This window comes from Palaemon carinicauda, chromosome 36 (genome assembly GCF_036898095.1).
Source record: "Palaemon carinicauda isolate YSFRI2023 chromosome 36, ASM3689809v2, whole genome shotgun sequence".
Taxonomy (NCBI): Eukaryota; Metazoa; Arthropoda; class Malacostraca; order Decapoda; family Palaemonidae; genus Palaemon; species Palaemon carinicauda.
In genome coordinates, this window is record NC_090760.1 from 13,055,612 (window position 1) to 13,073,111 (window position 17,500).

The following is a 17,500-nucleotide window of genomic DNA, read 5'->3' on the forward strand; positions in this document are numbered from 1 at the left end:
CCTTACCCTTTACCTTGTAGGTTTTACCTCTTACCTCGGATATCATGCCTCCTCTATCCTAACACCTCAAGTCCTATGAGTATTGACTATTGACTGATAAAAACTGACTGATCAAAATAAACTGATAAAAAATTTGATTAGGTACCGATAATATGATACATTTCTCTCTCTCAAAGTAAATCTGCTACTCCTCGCCATGACTATGGGTAATGTCAAAAGCAAGCGACCGGCGACACCTGGTTAAAATTTTTATATCAATTCTTTAAACCGCTCAATCGGGTAAACGTTTTGTTGTCAAGTTATGTTCGGATATAGACAGACGTTTCCCCGGTCAAAAGTTCCAACCGATTTATCGGTTTTGGGGTAAATATATATATATATATATATATATATATATATATATATATATATATATATATATATATATATATATATATATATATATATACATATATATATATATATATATATATATATATATATATATATATATATATATATATATATATATATAGTTTAAAACAAAAAAAGGTATTAAATTTCCATTTTTAATGAGAGAATGCGAAGATCCCAATTATAAAGTCATACTTTTTATTTACTGCCTTAGTTATCTTGTATTGACCTAATATCTTTCTATTACACTATAAATACAGAAAATATAATTAGGACTGATGATTCCATACATAAACTCAAGTACTTTGGTCAATAAGTACAAATAAATGCAAGTGAAATTTAATAATTTTTCGACAGCTGTGAAAATAAGTGTTCCGTAAACTGTTTACATGTCATAAACTCATTATCTTGCTAGAACTGTGAACAAAATTTACAAACATTAACAATCTTCCCTTGAGTGAATGTGTTCAAGGTGGAAGTCACGTTTGTGGCATTAATGGCTTCTGCGAAAATCTTTGAACCTTAAGTGGTAGAATGGTCTCGGTTTAAAAGCTTTAGATTATTCTCCTTGGATTCGAATTAAATTTGATTTTACTTCTTCAATTCCATTTATCCTTGGATTATCGCTTGGGAATTTAAAAGGCAACAAGTCTAAAAGAATATTTTATAATAATCCACCAGACGCGTGAAAATATATATCTTCACTATCTTTTAATTTGGAATTCCAAAAATGGCGTACATTACAAGACATAATCTTATTGTTCAGTGGCTACTTTCCTCTTGGTAAGGGTAGAAGAGACTCTTTAGCTATGGTAAGCAGCTCTTCTAGGAGGACACCAAAAATCAAACCATTGTTCTCTAGACTTGGGTAGTACCATAGCCTCTGTACCATTGTCTTCCACTGTCTTGGGGCTAGAGTTCTCTTGCTTGAGGGTACACTCGGGCACACTATTCTGTCTGCTTTCTCTTTCTCTTGTTTCGTTAAAGTTTTTATAGTTTACATAGGAAATATTTATTTGGATGATGTTACTGTTCTTAAAATATTTTATTTATCCTTGTTTCCTTTCCTCATTGGGCTATTTTCCCTGTTGGGGCCCCTGGGCTTATAGCATGCTGCTTTCCCAACTAGGGTTATAGCTCAGCAAGTAATAATAATAATAATAATAACAATAATAATAATAATACATATTTACCAGTATATAAAACCCACAAGCTCCGATAAGGCTGACGTCTATCATAGTATAAGAGTCTGGTAATACTTTGCTACTACTAACAGTATATCAACCCTTAGTAATTCATGTGTTATTGATTCTGACATAAAGGAAGAGGGCCGTGAGCTTAGCTAGATAAAATCTTTCAAGGCTATGCGCTTTTGGGCCCTCGGTTGTTATCAAGTTTTATAAAAAGTTATAGTCTTGGCTATATTGTATGGGTTGACAGTGCAGGTCTATAAAATATATGGGAAATTGTTCCTTGAATTTATTCGTCATGTAATCTGATTAAGCACGGAAGCATATCTTCCTCAGGCATTTTCCAGAAGAATGAGACCAACCTGACCTCTCTATGACGAAAATTGAGGCTGTTAGAGCAATCTAAAATATATATATTGCAAAATGTGCTTGAAAAAAAAAAGCCTGGGGGTTGAGGGTTAGAAAGTTCCAAATAGCCTGGGGGTAAAAGGGTTAAGAGCAAATTACTGGGCCGCCTACTTCCTTTTTCTAGACAGACTCGAAGTCCCCAGAGAGGAAAGAAAGAACACAGGTACACAGAATAATACGTCACCAAGGATCTCTTTATGGGTAAAATATAGCGTCTTTATAAAACATGTGAAAATAATAAACAACTGAACTAAGATTTTCTTTTGAAAAGCCTGTAAATCAATCAACAGATTTTAACCGATTCTTTCTTAGAAATAACTCAAAAGATTTGTGACAAATATTCAAACTAATTTACATGCGCAGTTTCGTCCGTGTCCTTGCGAACAATGATACTTTCTTCAGACTTATCACGTATTGGTAATATTAATACTTGACGGAGATTTTCCAGGAACGGCTGGCGTGAGTTCATTCTTCAGCGTTAGTGGATTGTAACATTTCAATCTCTTCGAGTTCGGGAGCAGTTAACACTTAAATCAGTAATGGCCATCATGTTAGATTTTCACATCAACCATTTATCTAATAACATGAACGAGGAAAATAAACCCAATAAAAGCCTATTGGTAAAGTCTCCTTGGTGATCACCCGACTGGGATTCGAGTCCTGCTCAAACTCATTAGCTCCTTTGGTAGCTGCAACCTCACCCTCTTAGTGAGCTAAGGATGGGGTGTTTGGGGGAGCCTATAGGTCTGCCTGCCGAGTCATCAGCAGCCATTGCCTGGCCCTCCCTGGCCCTAGCTTGGTAGGAGAGGGGGCTTGGGCGCTGCTCTTATGTATATATGGTCAGTCTCTAAAGCATTGTCCGGCTTGATAGGGTTATGTCACTGTCATTTGCCTTTGCCAATCATGAGCGGCAGTAGACAGTCCACATAATCATCCTCATTCCATATCATTTACGTTTGCTTGACCTAATGATTTGTGGCGTTATGTTTTCATTCATTAACAATAGGGACCTCAATTTTGTTTTGAAATGCACATCAATGAAAATATTAAAACCGTAATGCATGACGTGGTTTCCCTATGGACAAACTACCAATTCTTCACTTGTTCACCTAAATTCCTCTGCATTTGCACTAGGGCTAGGGAGGCCATTCAACGTTCTATAGCATTGGTGGGGGGGGGGGTCGCTAGTCTTGAGAGGCTATTCAGCGTTCTACATAGAGAGAGAGAGAGAGAGAGAGAGAGAGAGAGAGAGAGAGAGAGAGAGAGAGAGAGAGAGAGAGAGAGAGAGAGAGAGAAAAAAAAATGTTTGTTTTATTTGTTTTAGCCTAAATAGACGTCTAAATTGAAAAAAAAGTATGAATCAGAATTTAAATCTTAATACTTCAAGGCTATAGAAGTTTGCAGTATATATAGAAAAATCTCAAATAGGTTACTTACTGGTAAGAATGATTTCGGAGTGGCGACGATATTCTGGAAAAGGAATCCCTCTTGGATTTCTTCTTCAATTTAGCATCCCGATCCCTTCTCCTGAGCAAGTCCATCTTGGCTGCATTCGTGAGGTCGGTGAAGTGGATGCAGCACTCGCCTCGGAATCGCATCTTCACACCTGCAAAAGTATATTGGTTGCTGAGGATGATATTTGTATGTATGATTATATGTGTATGTATGTTTATGTTTATATATATATATATATATATATATATATATATATATATATATATATATATATATATATATATATGCATCTATTTATCAATCTATCTATGCACAAACACACACACACACACACATATATATACATACATATATATATATATATATATATATATATATATATATATATATATATATATATATATATATATATATATATATATCAATTTATCTATACACAAAAACACACATGTATATATATATATATGTATATATATATACATATGTTTACATACATATATACATATGCGTATATATATATATATATATATATATATATATATATATATACAAGTATAAATATGTATACATACATATGAATATATATACACATACATACACTATACATACATATATATATATATATATATATATATATATATATATATATATATACACTGTGTATATATATATATATATATATATATATATATATATATATATATATATATATATATATATATATATATATATATATATATGAGTGTATGCGGTTGTGTGTGTGCATGTCTGAGTGTAATTCAAGAAATATTTCAGTCAGTTAAAAAAATGAAAAACTATTCAACGAAAAACAATTTTATTATTCAAACAAACAAACACGAAAGACAAAAAAAAAAAAAAAAAAAAAAAGATATGAGTTGTCTTGCAAGCCGGTTGCACTAGGGAGTAATACAACTATAAAAATATATAAATAAATTTTAATATTAAGAATTTAGTAAAGACAAAATACAAGTGATTTACATTGCAAATCTTCCGTCTACTATCCACTTTTAAGAATGAATTCGTTGATTATGGTCTACTAATCACATGTTTTATGTGGAATATGTTGAATGTGACTTTACACCTAACGGTTATGATATAAATTTCATGTGAATTGTGTGAAAATTATGGACTTAATTAAGCTTTGTGTATTTTTTAGAAACTTATTACTTATTAAAGTTTTATATCATACAATACACGTTTTGAAAATTGTACGTTTTTGGTCACCCTTGGTGGTAAATTACTATGCATTGTTGTTGTTGTTGTTACTTGCTAAGCTACAACCCTAGTTGGTAAAGCAGGATGCTATAAGCCCAGGGGCTTCAACAGGAAAAATAGCCCAGTGGGGAAAAGAAACAAGTAAATAGATAAACTACAAGAGAAGTCAAGTAATTAACAATCAAAATATTTCAAGAACAGTAACAAAATTAAAATAAATCTTTCATATTTAAATAATAAAAACTTAAAAAAACAAGAGGAAGAGAAATAAGATAGAATAGTGGGTCCAAGTGTACACCCTCAAGCAAGAGAATTCTACTCCAAGACAGTGAAAGAACATGCAAATATCATTGTCAAGTAAAAAAGAAATGCGTGATAAATAATACGTTAATAATTAATTTTTTTGGAATGTAATTACAAAATTATGAAGTGACATTTATCTTACAGTCACAAACTGTATATAAAAAAAAAATTACAAGGAATTTAATTAAGTAGTTTTTTGGGCTCAAGCCATGGCGTCCTGATGGAAAGTTCCTTCAATAGCTTCCTGAGGGTATATATGACTACAGTAGATATTCCCAGAGAATTAAACCAAAGGTTTCACAGAATTCTAACTTCTGGCGCGAGTACCCTAAAGGTTTCCCTTTAGGATATCGTATATCAACAGGGGACGTATCCTTGACACGCCACATGGCTATCTGCACCCCACATAGCGTTTATGCTTCGAGGGGGAAAAGGTGGCAAGATAACTGAGGAGCCGTTGCAAAGTTATCCTCCTACGTTACTGTTACGGTACCTCGCGACGTAAATAAACGACAGCCATAGCTGTCCGCCATCTTGACTGACGTCACGTCCGTCCTCCTCATTCCAAATTTAGTAGCGTCTCTGCATAGTTTGGTTTCTCCCAGTTCTTGTTTTTTTCAACGCCATGTCGCAATCTTCGCTAGTCAATTGTTAAATTGTTAAATAAAACAGTAACCTTAATTATGGTATAACACAGGTACTTGAAAAAAAATAATAGTAATTAATAAAGTAATTAATAAAGTTATTATAAGTTATAAAATCCTACAGAACTGATAGAGAATAACTTTAAGCGTTACAAGACCACAAAAAGGTAAATAAAACAAGAACGCTAATCACAGTACAACGCAGGTACTTGAAAAAGGGGCCGAAGCAAATTGTTTCGTATCCTTCGACCTGTGAAATCCATAAATACAGCAAAAATAAATATACCCTTCCATCATGCTTTGCTTCCATTACACCAAAACCCAAGGAATAAATGAATATGCAATCAAGACTAACATTAAGTCTCGTGAACACAGCAATCACTCAAAATATGCGTTAAATAATCGCAATGAAAACGGAATTTGCTCTGGATTATTGAAAGGACTTTAATAGGAACGACCTACTATTATTTTTCTGAAGAAACAGAGGGAAGTACGTACATATATACATACACACATACACATTTTAAATTATATATATATATATATATATATATATATATATATATATATATATATATATATATATATATATGCGCATAAGTGCACATATATGCATGTATACACGTGTATTTATTTATAATTATTATTATATGTATATATATATATATATATATATATATATATATATATATATATATATATATATATATATATATTTATAAATAGTTAATTGCATATACATTTCTAACGGCAATGCTAATCAGAGGGTAATTTGTGCTTTGTAATAATATATAAATATGTATGCATATATGTATATATATATATATATATATATATATATATATATATATATATATATATATATATATATATATATATATATATATATTATATACATGTGTGTATGTGTGTTTGTGTATTAAACGGATATAAATTGGGGGTATTTACATAGATTTATAATTGTCATAAGTAGATTTATGTATACAAACATATATACAGTATGTGTTCATGTATGTACGTATATGTATATATATATATATATATATATATATATATATATATATATATATATATATATATATATATATATATATATATACATATATATATACAATATATATATATATATATATATATGGACATATATATACAATATATATATATATATATATATATATATATATATATATATATATATATATATATATATATATATATATATATATATGTGTGTGTGTGTGTGTGTGTGTGTGTGTGTGTTACTGTATATCTAATGATTTCTGGTAACTAAAGTGGTTTTTGAAGGAGAAAATTATGGACAGGAAAAATACAAATTCCTGAGGAGGTATTACCAAATAAAAGAAAACAATTCCTGAGGAGATAATACTTGACGGAAAAAAATATTAATTCCTGATGAGATAATACTAAAAAGAAAAAAAAACATTCCTAAGGATATAATTCTGGACAGGAAAAATATTAATTTGTGAGGAGAATACTAAACAGGAAAAAGAACATTCAAGAGGAGATAATTGTGGACATGAAAATTAGCATTTCCTGAGAAAGTAATACAAAACAAAACAAAATACAAATTCCCAAGGAGGTAATACCAACACCACCCACACCTCCCCCCCCCCCCAACAAAAATTCTCTGAGTGGATAATTCTGAACAGGAAAATATTAATTTGTGAGGAGATAATACTAAACAGAAAAAAAGACATTCCCGAAGAGATAATTCTGGACATGAAAAATACAAATTCTGAGGAAGTAATACAAAACAAAATACAAATTCCTGAAGAGGTAATACCAACCCAGCAAAAAAAAAAAAAAAAAAAAGAAAAAAAATCTGAGGAGATAATTCTGGACAGGAAAAATATTAATTTGTGAGGAGATAATACTATACAGAAAAAGAACATTCAAGAGGAGATAATTCTGGACATGAAAAATACAAATTCCTGAGGAGATAATACCGAACAGAAAAAACCATCCCCGAGGAGATTATAATGGACAGGAAAATTATCAATTCCCGAGGAGATAATACTAAACAGAAAACAGACATTCCCGAGGAGATAATTCTGGACATGAAAAGTACAAATTCCCGAGGAGATAATACCAAACAGAAAAAACCATCCCCGAAGAGATAATACTGGACAGGAAGAAGACCATTTCAAGACAATGGACTAAATCAAATGTCCACAGAATCTGTATTTCCATCAGAATAACGTTTACACAAGACCCATTATTCACTTCGTTGGTACGCAAATTGCCTCGACATACCACGCCATGCACTCCCTAATCGTTTAGGGACCAATCGATTTCTTAATTAATAGTGTAGTTGATCCTAAAAACCCAGCACTTAAACGTTTGAACAATTAGCCAACATTCCTGTGAGAAACACGGGTAACCAGAGGGGCACTCAGTAAGGGGAAGACCTCCGACGCGGCAGCTTAATTCTCGATATTTTGCTCGACTTTGACCTTGACCTTTGACCTTAACATGTATTAATTGGCGTGGATTTTCGTACATTCAAATATGAAACCAAGTTTGAAGTCTCTGTGACAACGATGTCCAAACTTATGGCTGATTACGTGAATTGGACATTTTTCATTGACCACGACCTTGACCTTCCAAAATTTAATAATTTCCAACTTATTACATAACAGTTAATCCCTGCAAGTTTCATTACGATTAAAATTGTGGCCAGGAAGCTGTTCACAGACAAACAAACAAACACAAACGGGCGAAAATATAACCCCCTTCCAACTTCGTTGTCGAAGGTAACTATGAGTATTTTTTGCTTAACCTGCATAATGAATCGAGTAATAACATCACTTGCTAATGAATACTCTTTCCTTTTGTGTAAACTAAATAAAGCTTTTAGACTAGAAATTTATTTAGTACTGTAATCACCCTTTCCTTTAATATTTGCATGCACGCGATATACATTTTGAAAATGTCAGGTGTACCAAGACAGTATATAACAAGGCGATCATATGAGTCCCAACAACTGCAATGACGTCAAATGATCATACTGAGACATGCCCACGTACGAAATGACACAAGGCGCTTAAGAGGGTAGTTGAATCCGCCAAAATCATAAATCTTGCGATGGGTATATGCATTCACCTCTATTGTCGTTTATTTGTTTGTTTGTAGACAACTTTACACAAAAAACTAATGTACCGATTTTGACAATACTTGCTAGTCACGCTGGGTGCTTGTGTGCAACTTTACACAAAAACTACCGTACCGATTTTGATCAAACTTGCTAGTCACGTTGGGTGTTTGTGAGCAACTTTACACAAAAACTACTGAACCGATTTTGACAAAACTTGGTGGTGATGTTGGCTTTGACCCATGGATAAATATGTAACATTTTGGATAAAGTACACCAAAGTACAAGTACGCAACAGTACTTTGAAAATAATCCCAATGTTAAGTGAATGGCAAATAATTTGTTAGTTTACTTTTAGCCTGTGAACAACATTACGCAAAAACTACTGGACCAATTTCATTAAAACTGGGTGGATATGGGAGTTATAACACAAGGACAAATCCATTAGATTTTGAAGAATATACATAGCAGTCAAGCGCAAAATAAGACTGCATGGCGTGGTGAGTGCCTCTCATGTTAGTTATTGTGAACCCCTAGGGAAGGATATGTTGACTTGAAAAGAATAATTCATTCCATATCTGCTAGAAAATCTGCTAGTCTGGATGAAAAAAAAATATAATTAATTCTTTTACATAAGTCATTAAAATGTCCCGCAACTCTATTACATTTTTATATAATAAACATTTAGTTGAGAATGTTTACAATGCATAACATCCAACGTAGATCATAAGAAATTATGATTCTTGGAAATAATATAAAATGTGAAAGGGATGAAAATTACCTTGATACTAAATTATCACTCTTATACCCAGTAATTAACCATCGACCCACAAAATTACCACGCAAGTGGGCTAACTCACAGATCCAGCATAAAGCCATGGGTGTTTTTAAAATGCTTCCGTATTGTTTATATATATATATATATATATATATATATATATATATATATATATATATATATATATATATATATATATATATATATATATATATATAAATCAAATGCACTTACCTTTATATTAGAAAGGTTTTTTCTAATGTTTACAAAACTAAATATTTTCTCTAGTGCTATTTTGTGTGTCAAGAAAGGCTATTTCAGCATTCGATATTCAAAACAAAATTCAAAAGTCAAATTAGCATATATATGAATTGTAAAATTCCTGAAATCATACAATATTTGAACACAGATAAATGCCTACATATCATTATCGTAAACAAAACCTTAATTTGTTTACATTTTTAATATATCGAATCGAAAACAAAGTTAATAATCTAAGGCAGTTAAATTTACAGTTGCTAATAATATTTTTTTTTAAACAAAATTTCCGATGTTTAAAAAAAAATACTATATTCGAACAATCACAAAATATCAAATTTACAGAATTATTAAAGTAAAAAGTGATGCCTAGTGTAACTAAATATCATTCCTAACAATATAATACAGAAGGATGTTTTCTTAAACTCCATACCTTGGTAAGGGTAGAAGAGAGACTTTTTAGCTATGGTAAGCAGCTATTCTAGGAGGACACTCCAAAATCAAACCATTGTTCTCCAGTCTTTGGTAGTGCCATAACCTCTGTACCATGGTAGTTTCCTTGCTTGAGGGTACACTCAGACACACTATTCAATCAGTTTCCTCTTTTCCTATCTGGGCTATTTTCCCAGTTGGAGCCCTTGGACTAATATATAATCTCCCGCTTTTCCAAATAAGGTTGTAGCTTAGCTACTCTATCTATTTATTTACTAAGGCACTTCCCCCAATTTTGGAGGGTAGCCGACATAAAAAAAAAAAGAAACAAAAGGGAACTTTTCGTCTATTCGCTCCTCCCAGCCTGACGAGGGATTCAACCGAGTTTGGTTGGTACTGCTAGGGTGCCAAAGTCCACCGCCCCCCCCCCCCCCCTTATCTAGTAATGAAAGCAATAATTGTCAGTAATAGCTCTTTACCATCGAGTAGTCTACACGAAAGTTCATAAACACGTTTTTTTTACTTTTGAAACGCAAACATATGACGCAACTAAACAAAGGACCCAGCGTAGCCCATACAAAGCCTCACAAACACAAACACGTTTTACGCGTAATACACAAACACATGACGCAGAGACAAACAAAGGGCGTAGTTATCTAGGGACTTGTATAAAAAAGAAAAAAAAAAAAAAAAAAAAAAAACAAACACGAAAACACACATTCCATCAGACACGCACTTTGTGTCCAGTCAGGTTGCCATGCGATTGCAGCGAAGCTAAATTTAGGTCATGTAGCTTAGCCTAAATACAATACTACAAGGATATAGGTGAAGACTTGAGAGTTTTTGCCTCTTAGCGTTGATATGTTAATCATATTTTTTTATCTATACACCCATTTACTTAGACTTTTCTATTAATATTTTCTCGTTTCAATATTTCTATCTATTCGTTTCGAATCATTGTATTTAATATTTCTATACGATTTTGTTAAGAGGAACATGATTGCAATTTGATTGTAATTTTAGCGGTAATTGTCTTGGATAATAATAATACATCCTTGCCTCGTGTTTTTGCTTTAAAAATACTGTATTATTGATCTAAAGCAAAGCATAAAGATTAATACAATTATCGCAGTCAAAACGAGTATTTTATTATTTTATATATTTTCGTATTAATGACCAAGAAATAATCATTATCATTATCACCACTGTTATATATCTATGAGCAAGAAATAGTCATTATCATTATCACCATTGTTATCTATGACCAAGAAATAAGCATTACCATTATCACCACTGTTATCTATCTATGACCAAGAAATAATCATAATAATTATCACCATTATTATCTATGACCAAGAAATAATCATTATCATTATCACCATTGTTATCTATCACCAAGAAATAAGCATTACCATTATCACCACTGTTATCTATCTATGAGCAAGAAATAATCATAATAATTATCACCATTGTTATCTATGACCAAGAAATAATCATTATCATTATCACCATTGTTATCTATGACCAAGAAATAATCATTATCATTATCACCACTGTTATCTATCTATGAGCAAGAAATAATCATTATCACCACTGTTATCTATCTATGAGCAAGAAGTAATCATCATCATTATCACCATTGTTATCTATGACCAAGAAATAATCAATATCATTATCACCACGGTTATCTATCTATGAGCAAAAAATAATCATTATCACCACTGTTATCTATCTATGAGCAAGAAATAATCATTATCATTAGCACCATTGTTACCTATCTATGACCAAGAAATAATCATTATCGTTATCACCAATGTTATCTATATATGACCAAGAAATAATCATTATCATTATCACCATTATTATCTATCTATGACCAAGAAATAATCTATCATTATCACCATTGTTATCTATCTATGACCAAGAAATAAACATTATCACCATTGTTATCTATGACCAAGAGATAATCATTATCATTATCACCACTGTTACCTAACTATGGCCAAGAAATAATCATTATCATTATCAACACTGTTATCTATCTATGACCAAGAAGTAATCATTATCATTAGCACCATTGTTACCTATCTATGACCAAGAAATAATCATTATCGTTATCACCAATGTTATCTATCTATGACCAAGAAATAATCATTATCATTATCACCATTATTATCTATCTATGACCAAGAAATAATCTATCATTATCACCATTGTTATCTATCTATGACCAAGAAATAAACATTATCACCATTGTTATCTATGACCAAGAGATAATCATTATCATTATCACCACTGTTACCTAACTATGGCCAAGAAATAATCATTATCATTATCACCACTGTTATCTATCTATGACCAAGAAGTAATCATTATCACCATTGTTATCTTTACACACCAATCTGGCAAATGATTATCTCAATAGATTTGAGTATCCCAAATATATAGTTGGACACAGGAGTTCCTGGTACACCTCGCTCCAAAGAACTGCACCCTTTCACACCCTTACTTCACAGCAAGCAACAAAACAGATAAAAGTAGGGAGAGATGACAGAGGTGTTGGGCTTGACTTAAACAGTCACTCACCGCGCAGTAAGGGTGTGACTGGATGAACTTCCTGAAAGCGAGGTGTACCTTGAATTCATGTATCCAACTGTACGTATAGACAACTTCGCGAATATCCTGATTCTAGTTACAGCCCCTTGTGCTATGGATACCCGCTGAACTTCATCGATCCAAGAACAGTACTCGTGTAATAAAACTGTAAGGCGAGAGACGATATGGAAAGGTCAAGGGACTCTTCCATAATGTTTCGTTCTTAAAAACTTCTCTCTCTCTCTCTCTCTCTCTCTCTCTCTCTCTCTCTCTCTACCTCCCTTAAGCATATAGTACATATGTTAAGAGTGACCATAACCCCCCTCTCTCTCTCTCTCTCTCTCTCTCTCTCTCTCTCTCTCTCTCTCTCTCTCTCTCTCTCTCTCTCTCTCTCTCCTAAACATTTAGTACATATTCTATGAGAAGAATGACCATAACCCCATCCTCTCTCTCTCTCTCTCTCTCTCTCTATCTCTCTCTCTCTCTCTCTCTCTCTCTCTCTCTCTCTCTATCTCTCTCTCTCTCTCTCTCTCTCTCTCTCCTTGTATACTAGGTGACTCCCCCTCCCTCTAGAGCTCTCTCCCTCACACATGCACATACACTAAAGCATGAATTTCTGCCTCTTGAACGCACACACCCTCTAAGTGTAAACCCTAACTCCCTCCCCATCTTTTCTCTCTTGAAGGAAAAAAAAAAAGTTGCTCAGAAAACCTTCACATGTCGATAATACAAGCGTCTGTATCTATGCCTAAATTCATACAAGCAGTTGTATCCATTGATACAATTTTGTGTTCTAGTTCTATTTAGCAAAACATTTCTTGCTAACGAAAGTATCGAACATCCATTCACATATCAAAACTGTTTATTGCATCTTGTGCGAGTTTTTTTTCTTTTTTTTTAGTTCGTCAAAGTTTACGTGTAAAGTCCGAACTCGCGTGATTGTTGAAAATTCTAATCAAGAGTTTTTATGGTATTTAATTCTTCTAGTAAAATGAAATACTGACATCACACATTCCACCTAGTAAATTGGAAGGTCACTGACGCAGAAAGTTTTAGATGTCCCCTGAAAATTTAAATTAAAATCATGCACAAAATGGCTTCCGATGAATTGAAACACTTAGAGAAAAGTGGCATAATATTTTAAGAGTTGCGATTTACACAAGTTGTTTTAACTGGATTACATCTTAACTATCATCAGCTCAAGATGGAGATCTTAAGATAGATTATATCTTAACTACCATCAGCTCAAGATGGAGATCTTGAGATAGATTATATCTTAACTACCATCAGCTCAAGATGGAGATCTTGAGATAGATTATATCTTAACTACCATCAGCTCAAGATGGAGATCTTGATATAAGTGGACTGTAGGCCTGGAGTTCGAATTACAATCAGATGATTAAGTCTTGGTGACCTATTGGAAACGACCTTTCTTGGCGATCTGCCTGACTGGAGTTCGAGGCCTGTTCAAGCTCGATAGTTTCTTATAGTGTCTGCAACCTCACCATCATTGTGAGCTAAGGATTGTTTGGGTTTGGGGGAGCCAGTCAGCCCACCTCCTGAATCATCAACAGCTATTGCTTGGCCCTCCCTGGTCCCAGCTTGGATGTAAATGGGGCTTGACCGCTGATCATATGTATACTTCTGCCATTCATGAGCGTGGTTTAAAAATATATTCTTAAGCCCTGTCCGCACGATCGAGCATGCCGGACGGGCAAACAGTGATACCAGACCACAATAGTTAATGAAAATGAGGGTTGGTGACGTTAGAAGCAGGAAAACCAAAGGCAGGGATCTGGCAACACTGTATGATGCCAGATCCCTGTCTTGGTTTTCCCGCTTCTGACGTCATTAACCCTCATTCTTACTAACTATTGCGGTCTGGTATCACTGTTTGCCGGTCGGGCATGCTTGATCGTGTGGACAGGGCTTTATGCCCTTGACCAATCCGATAAGTTACAAGAGATAGTACAAATTTTGAAGTAAGTTGTTAAGGAAACGTATTTATTATTATTGATAACAGCAATATGTACAATAACACTATAATACAATGGTGCAGATATGTCTAGAAAATTCTATGAAAATTGACTAGAATGTTTTCGTGACACAATAAGTAAGTCATGGCACCTGCTTAAACATCCGTGCAAGGGTTCGAGTTGTACCGTGGGAAGGTCAAAAGTACTTTGTGAATATTGAAATACAATACACGCATACACGCACAGACACACACACACACATATATATATATATATATATATATATATATATATATATATATTATACACAAATATAAATATATATATTATACAAATATATATATATATATATATATATACATATATATATATACATATATATATATATATATATATATATATATATATATATATATATATATATATATATACTAGTGTACGCACAGCTTGTAAAAAATTAGATAGATATACACGCACACGCAAACACCCAGATTCTACCCTTCCCACCCACTCCCCCTTTCCTAACTACAATCCGACGGTACGGCAATTTGTGGGATAGCGTGTTTTCCGAGTGTACCTCTTGGGGTACCCCTTTCACCAGCTTATGACTACTTTCTCTCCTCCCTGAGGGTGACAGAAAAGATATATAGCTATATATTAAAGTATGTATGTATATGTGTGTATATATGTATATATATATACACATATATATGTATATATATAATATATATATACAGTATATATATAATATATATACAGTATATATATATAATTTATATATATATATATATATATATATATATACACTCAAAATGTTTTTACTTTTTCGAGCGAATTTAAAAAATTTATTCATTCCTTAAGAATAACGACAATGTAATAAATTATCGAACACGAGTCACGTTCAAATGACTGGGAAAAAAAGCTTCTTTATTAGCTCCTAAGGAAGCCTACCCAATAAATTATTTTCTATGACAAGACCAATTATTTAAGCTTACTGGTGCCCAAAACATAATTATTATCATGATTACTAGCTAAGCTACAACCATAGTTGGAAAAGCAGGATACTATAAGCTCAAGGGTTCCAATAGGGAAAAGTAGCACAGTGAGGAAAGGAAATAAGGAAATGGATAGAATAGTGTGCCTGAGTGTACTCTCGAGCAAGAGGGCTATGGCACTACCCAAGACTAGAGAACAATAGAGCTGCTTACCGCAACTAAAGAGTCTCTTCAAACTTTACTAGGAGGAGAGTGGCCAATGAACAAATGCATTACAGTAGTTAACCCCTTGAGGGAAGAAAAATTGTTTGGTAATCTCAGTGTTGTCAGGTGTATACGGACAGGACAATTACAGTGCAGTAGTTGTCCAAATTCGAATATGGTAAAAAGCTGAAAGGATATAGATAGAGTCTTAAAAAGCTCTAAATACTATGGGGATTACGTACAAAATTCAGAGAGTAAGGGGAGGGTGTAAAACTTAAAAAGGTAAAAACCAAGAGGGCTCTGAAACTTGAGGGTAAAATTGTCTGGAAACTCGACAAATATAAAGACGTTCTAAAACTCCAAAGGATCTACCAAGGGCCTGACAACTCGGAAGATAGTCTAAAACTTGAAGGAAGAAGGTAAAACTCTTAAAAGGATAAAAAGAGGAACTGAAACTCAAAGAAAAAGAATAAGTAGCTTTTAGAACATATTAAACTTTGAGCAAAAGTAGAAAATACAAAACGTGCATGGGGACGCTCACCTTTTCCTGTTTAGAGAGAGAGAGAGAGAGAGAGAGAGAGAGAGAGAGAGAGAGAGAGAGAGAGAGAGAGAGAGAGAGAGAGAGAGAGCTACAAGGATTTTGGATGTCTCAAAGACTTTTAAGTCCATCCTGTGAGACTCCATTTGCTCTTTGAGAGAGAGAGAGAGAGAGAGAGAGAGAGAGAGAGAGAGAGAGAGAGAGAGAGAGAGAGAGAGAGAGATTAAAATAAACATCACAATAGATTACTGAAGAAGAGAGGAGAGAGAGAGAGAGAGAGAGAGAGAGAGAGAGAGAGAGAGAGAGAGAGAGAGAGAGAGATTAAAATAAACATCACAATAGATTACTGAAGAAGAGAGAGAGAGAGAGAGAGAGAGAGAGAGAGAGAGAGAGAGAGAGAGAGAGAGAGATTAAAATAAACATCACAATAGATTACTAAAGAGGAGAGAGAGAGAGAGAGAGAGAGAGAGAGAGAGAGAGAGAGAGAGAGAGAGAGAGAGAGAGAGAGAGAGAGAGAGAGAGTGAACAGCTGTTTTCATTGTAGAAATTTTTCATTTATATTTTGTTCTTTTATGCACTGTAATGTCCGCTTCTCTGTTTACTTGGTTCCTTCGTCAATATGTTTTCCTCGATGTAGGTTATCAAGTTGTTTTTACTGTCCGTCTGCTGCTCGGAGCAACAGGTTCAGGTCGATATGACATTCGAGTCAACAAGACATTAAGTTGAAGGGTTATGTAACCCAGATATATATATAGATTGTATTGACTCATATGACCAACAAAATTGTGTGCGTGTGTTTGTGTGTGTATGTGTGATTTTTGGCAAAATAAAAATGAAATTAATAACAAAAACAATGTCTGGTCAAAATTGTGTGTGTGTTTGAGATTTTGGGAAAATTAAAACACGAAATTAATAAAAAAAAACAATGACCAACAAAATTGTGTGTGTGTGATTTTGGGTAAAATAAAAATTAAATTAATAAC

At 33.2% G+C, this 17,500-nt stretch overlaps 1 protein-coding gene across 2 annotated transcripts in view; it reads right to left on the reverse strand.

The window, feature by feature from the left end:
• LOC137628754 (arrestin domain-containing protein 3-like) overlaps positions 1-17,500 on the reverse strand; it is a 116,853-nt gene that overhangs the window by 32,995 nt on the left and 66,358 nt on the right. For both annotated transcript variants that reach the window (XM_068359938.1, XM_068359937.1), the window contains exon 3: positions 3,429-3,597. In XM_068359938.1, the coding sequence (XP_068216039.1) occupies positions 3,429-3,597 (169 nt within the window). The remainder of the gene's footprint in view (positions 1-3,428; positions 3,598-17,500) is intronic.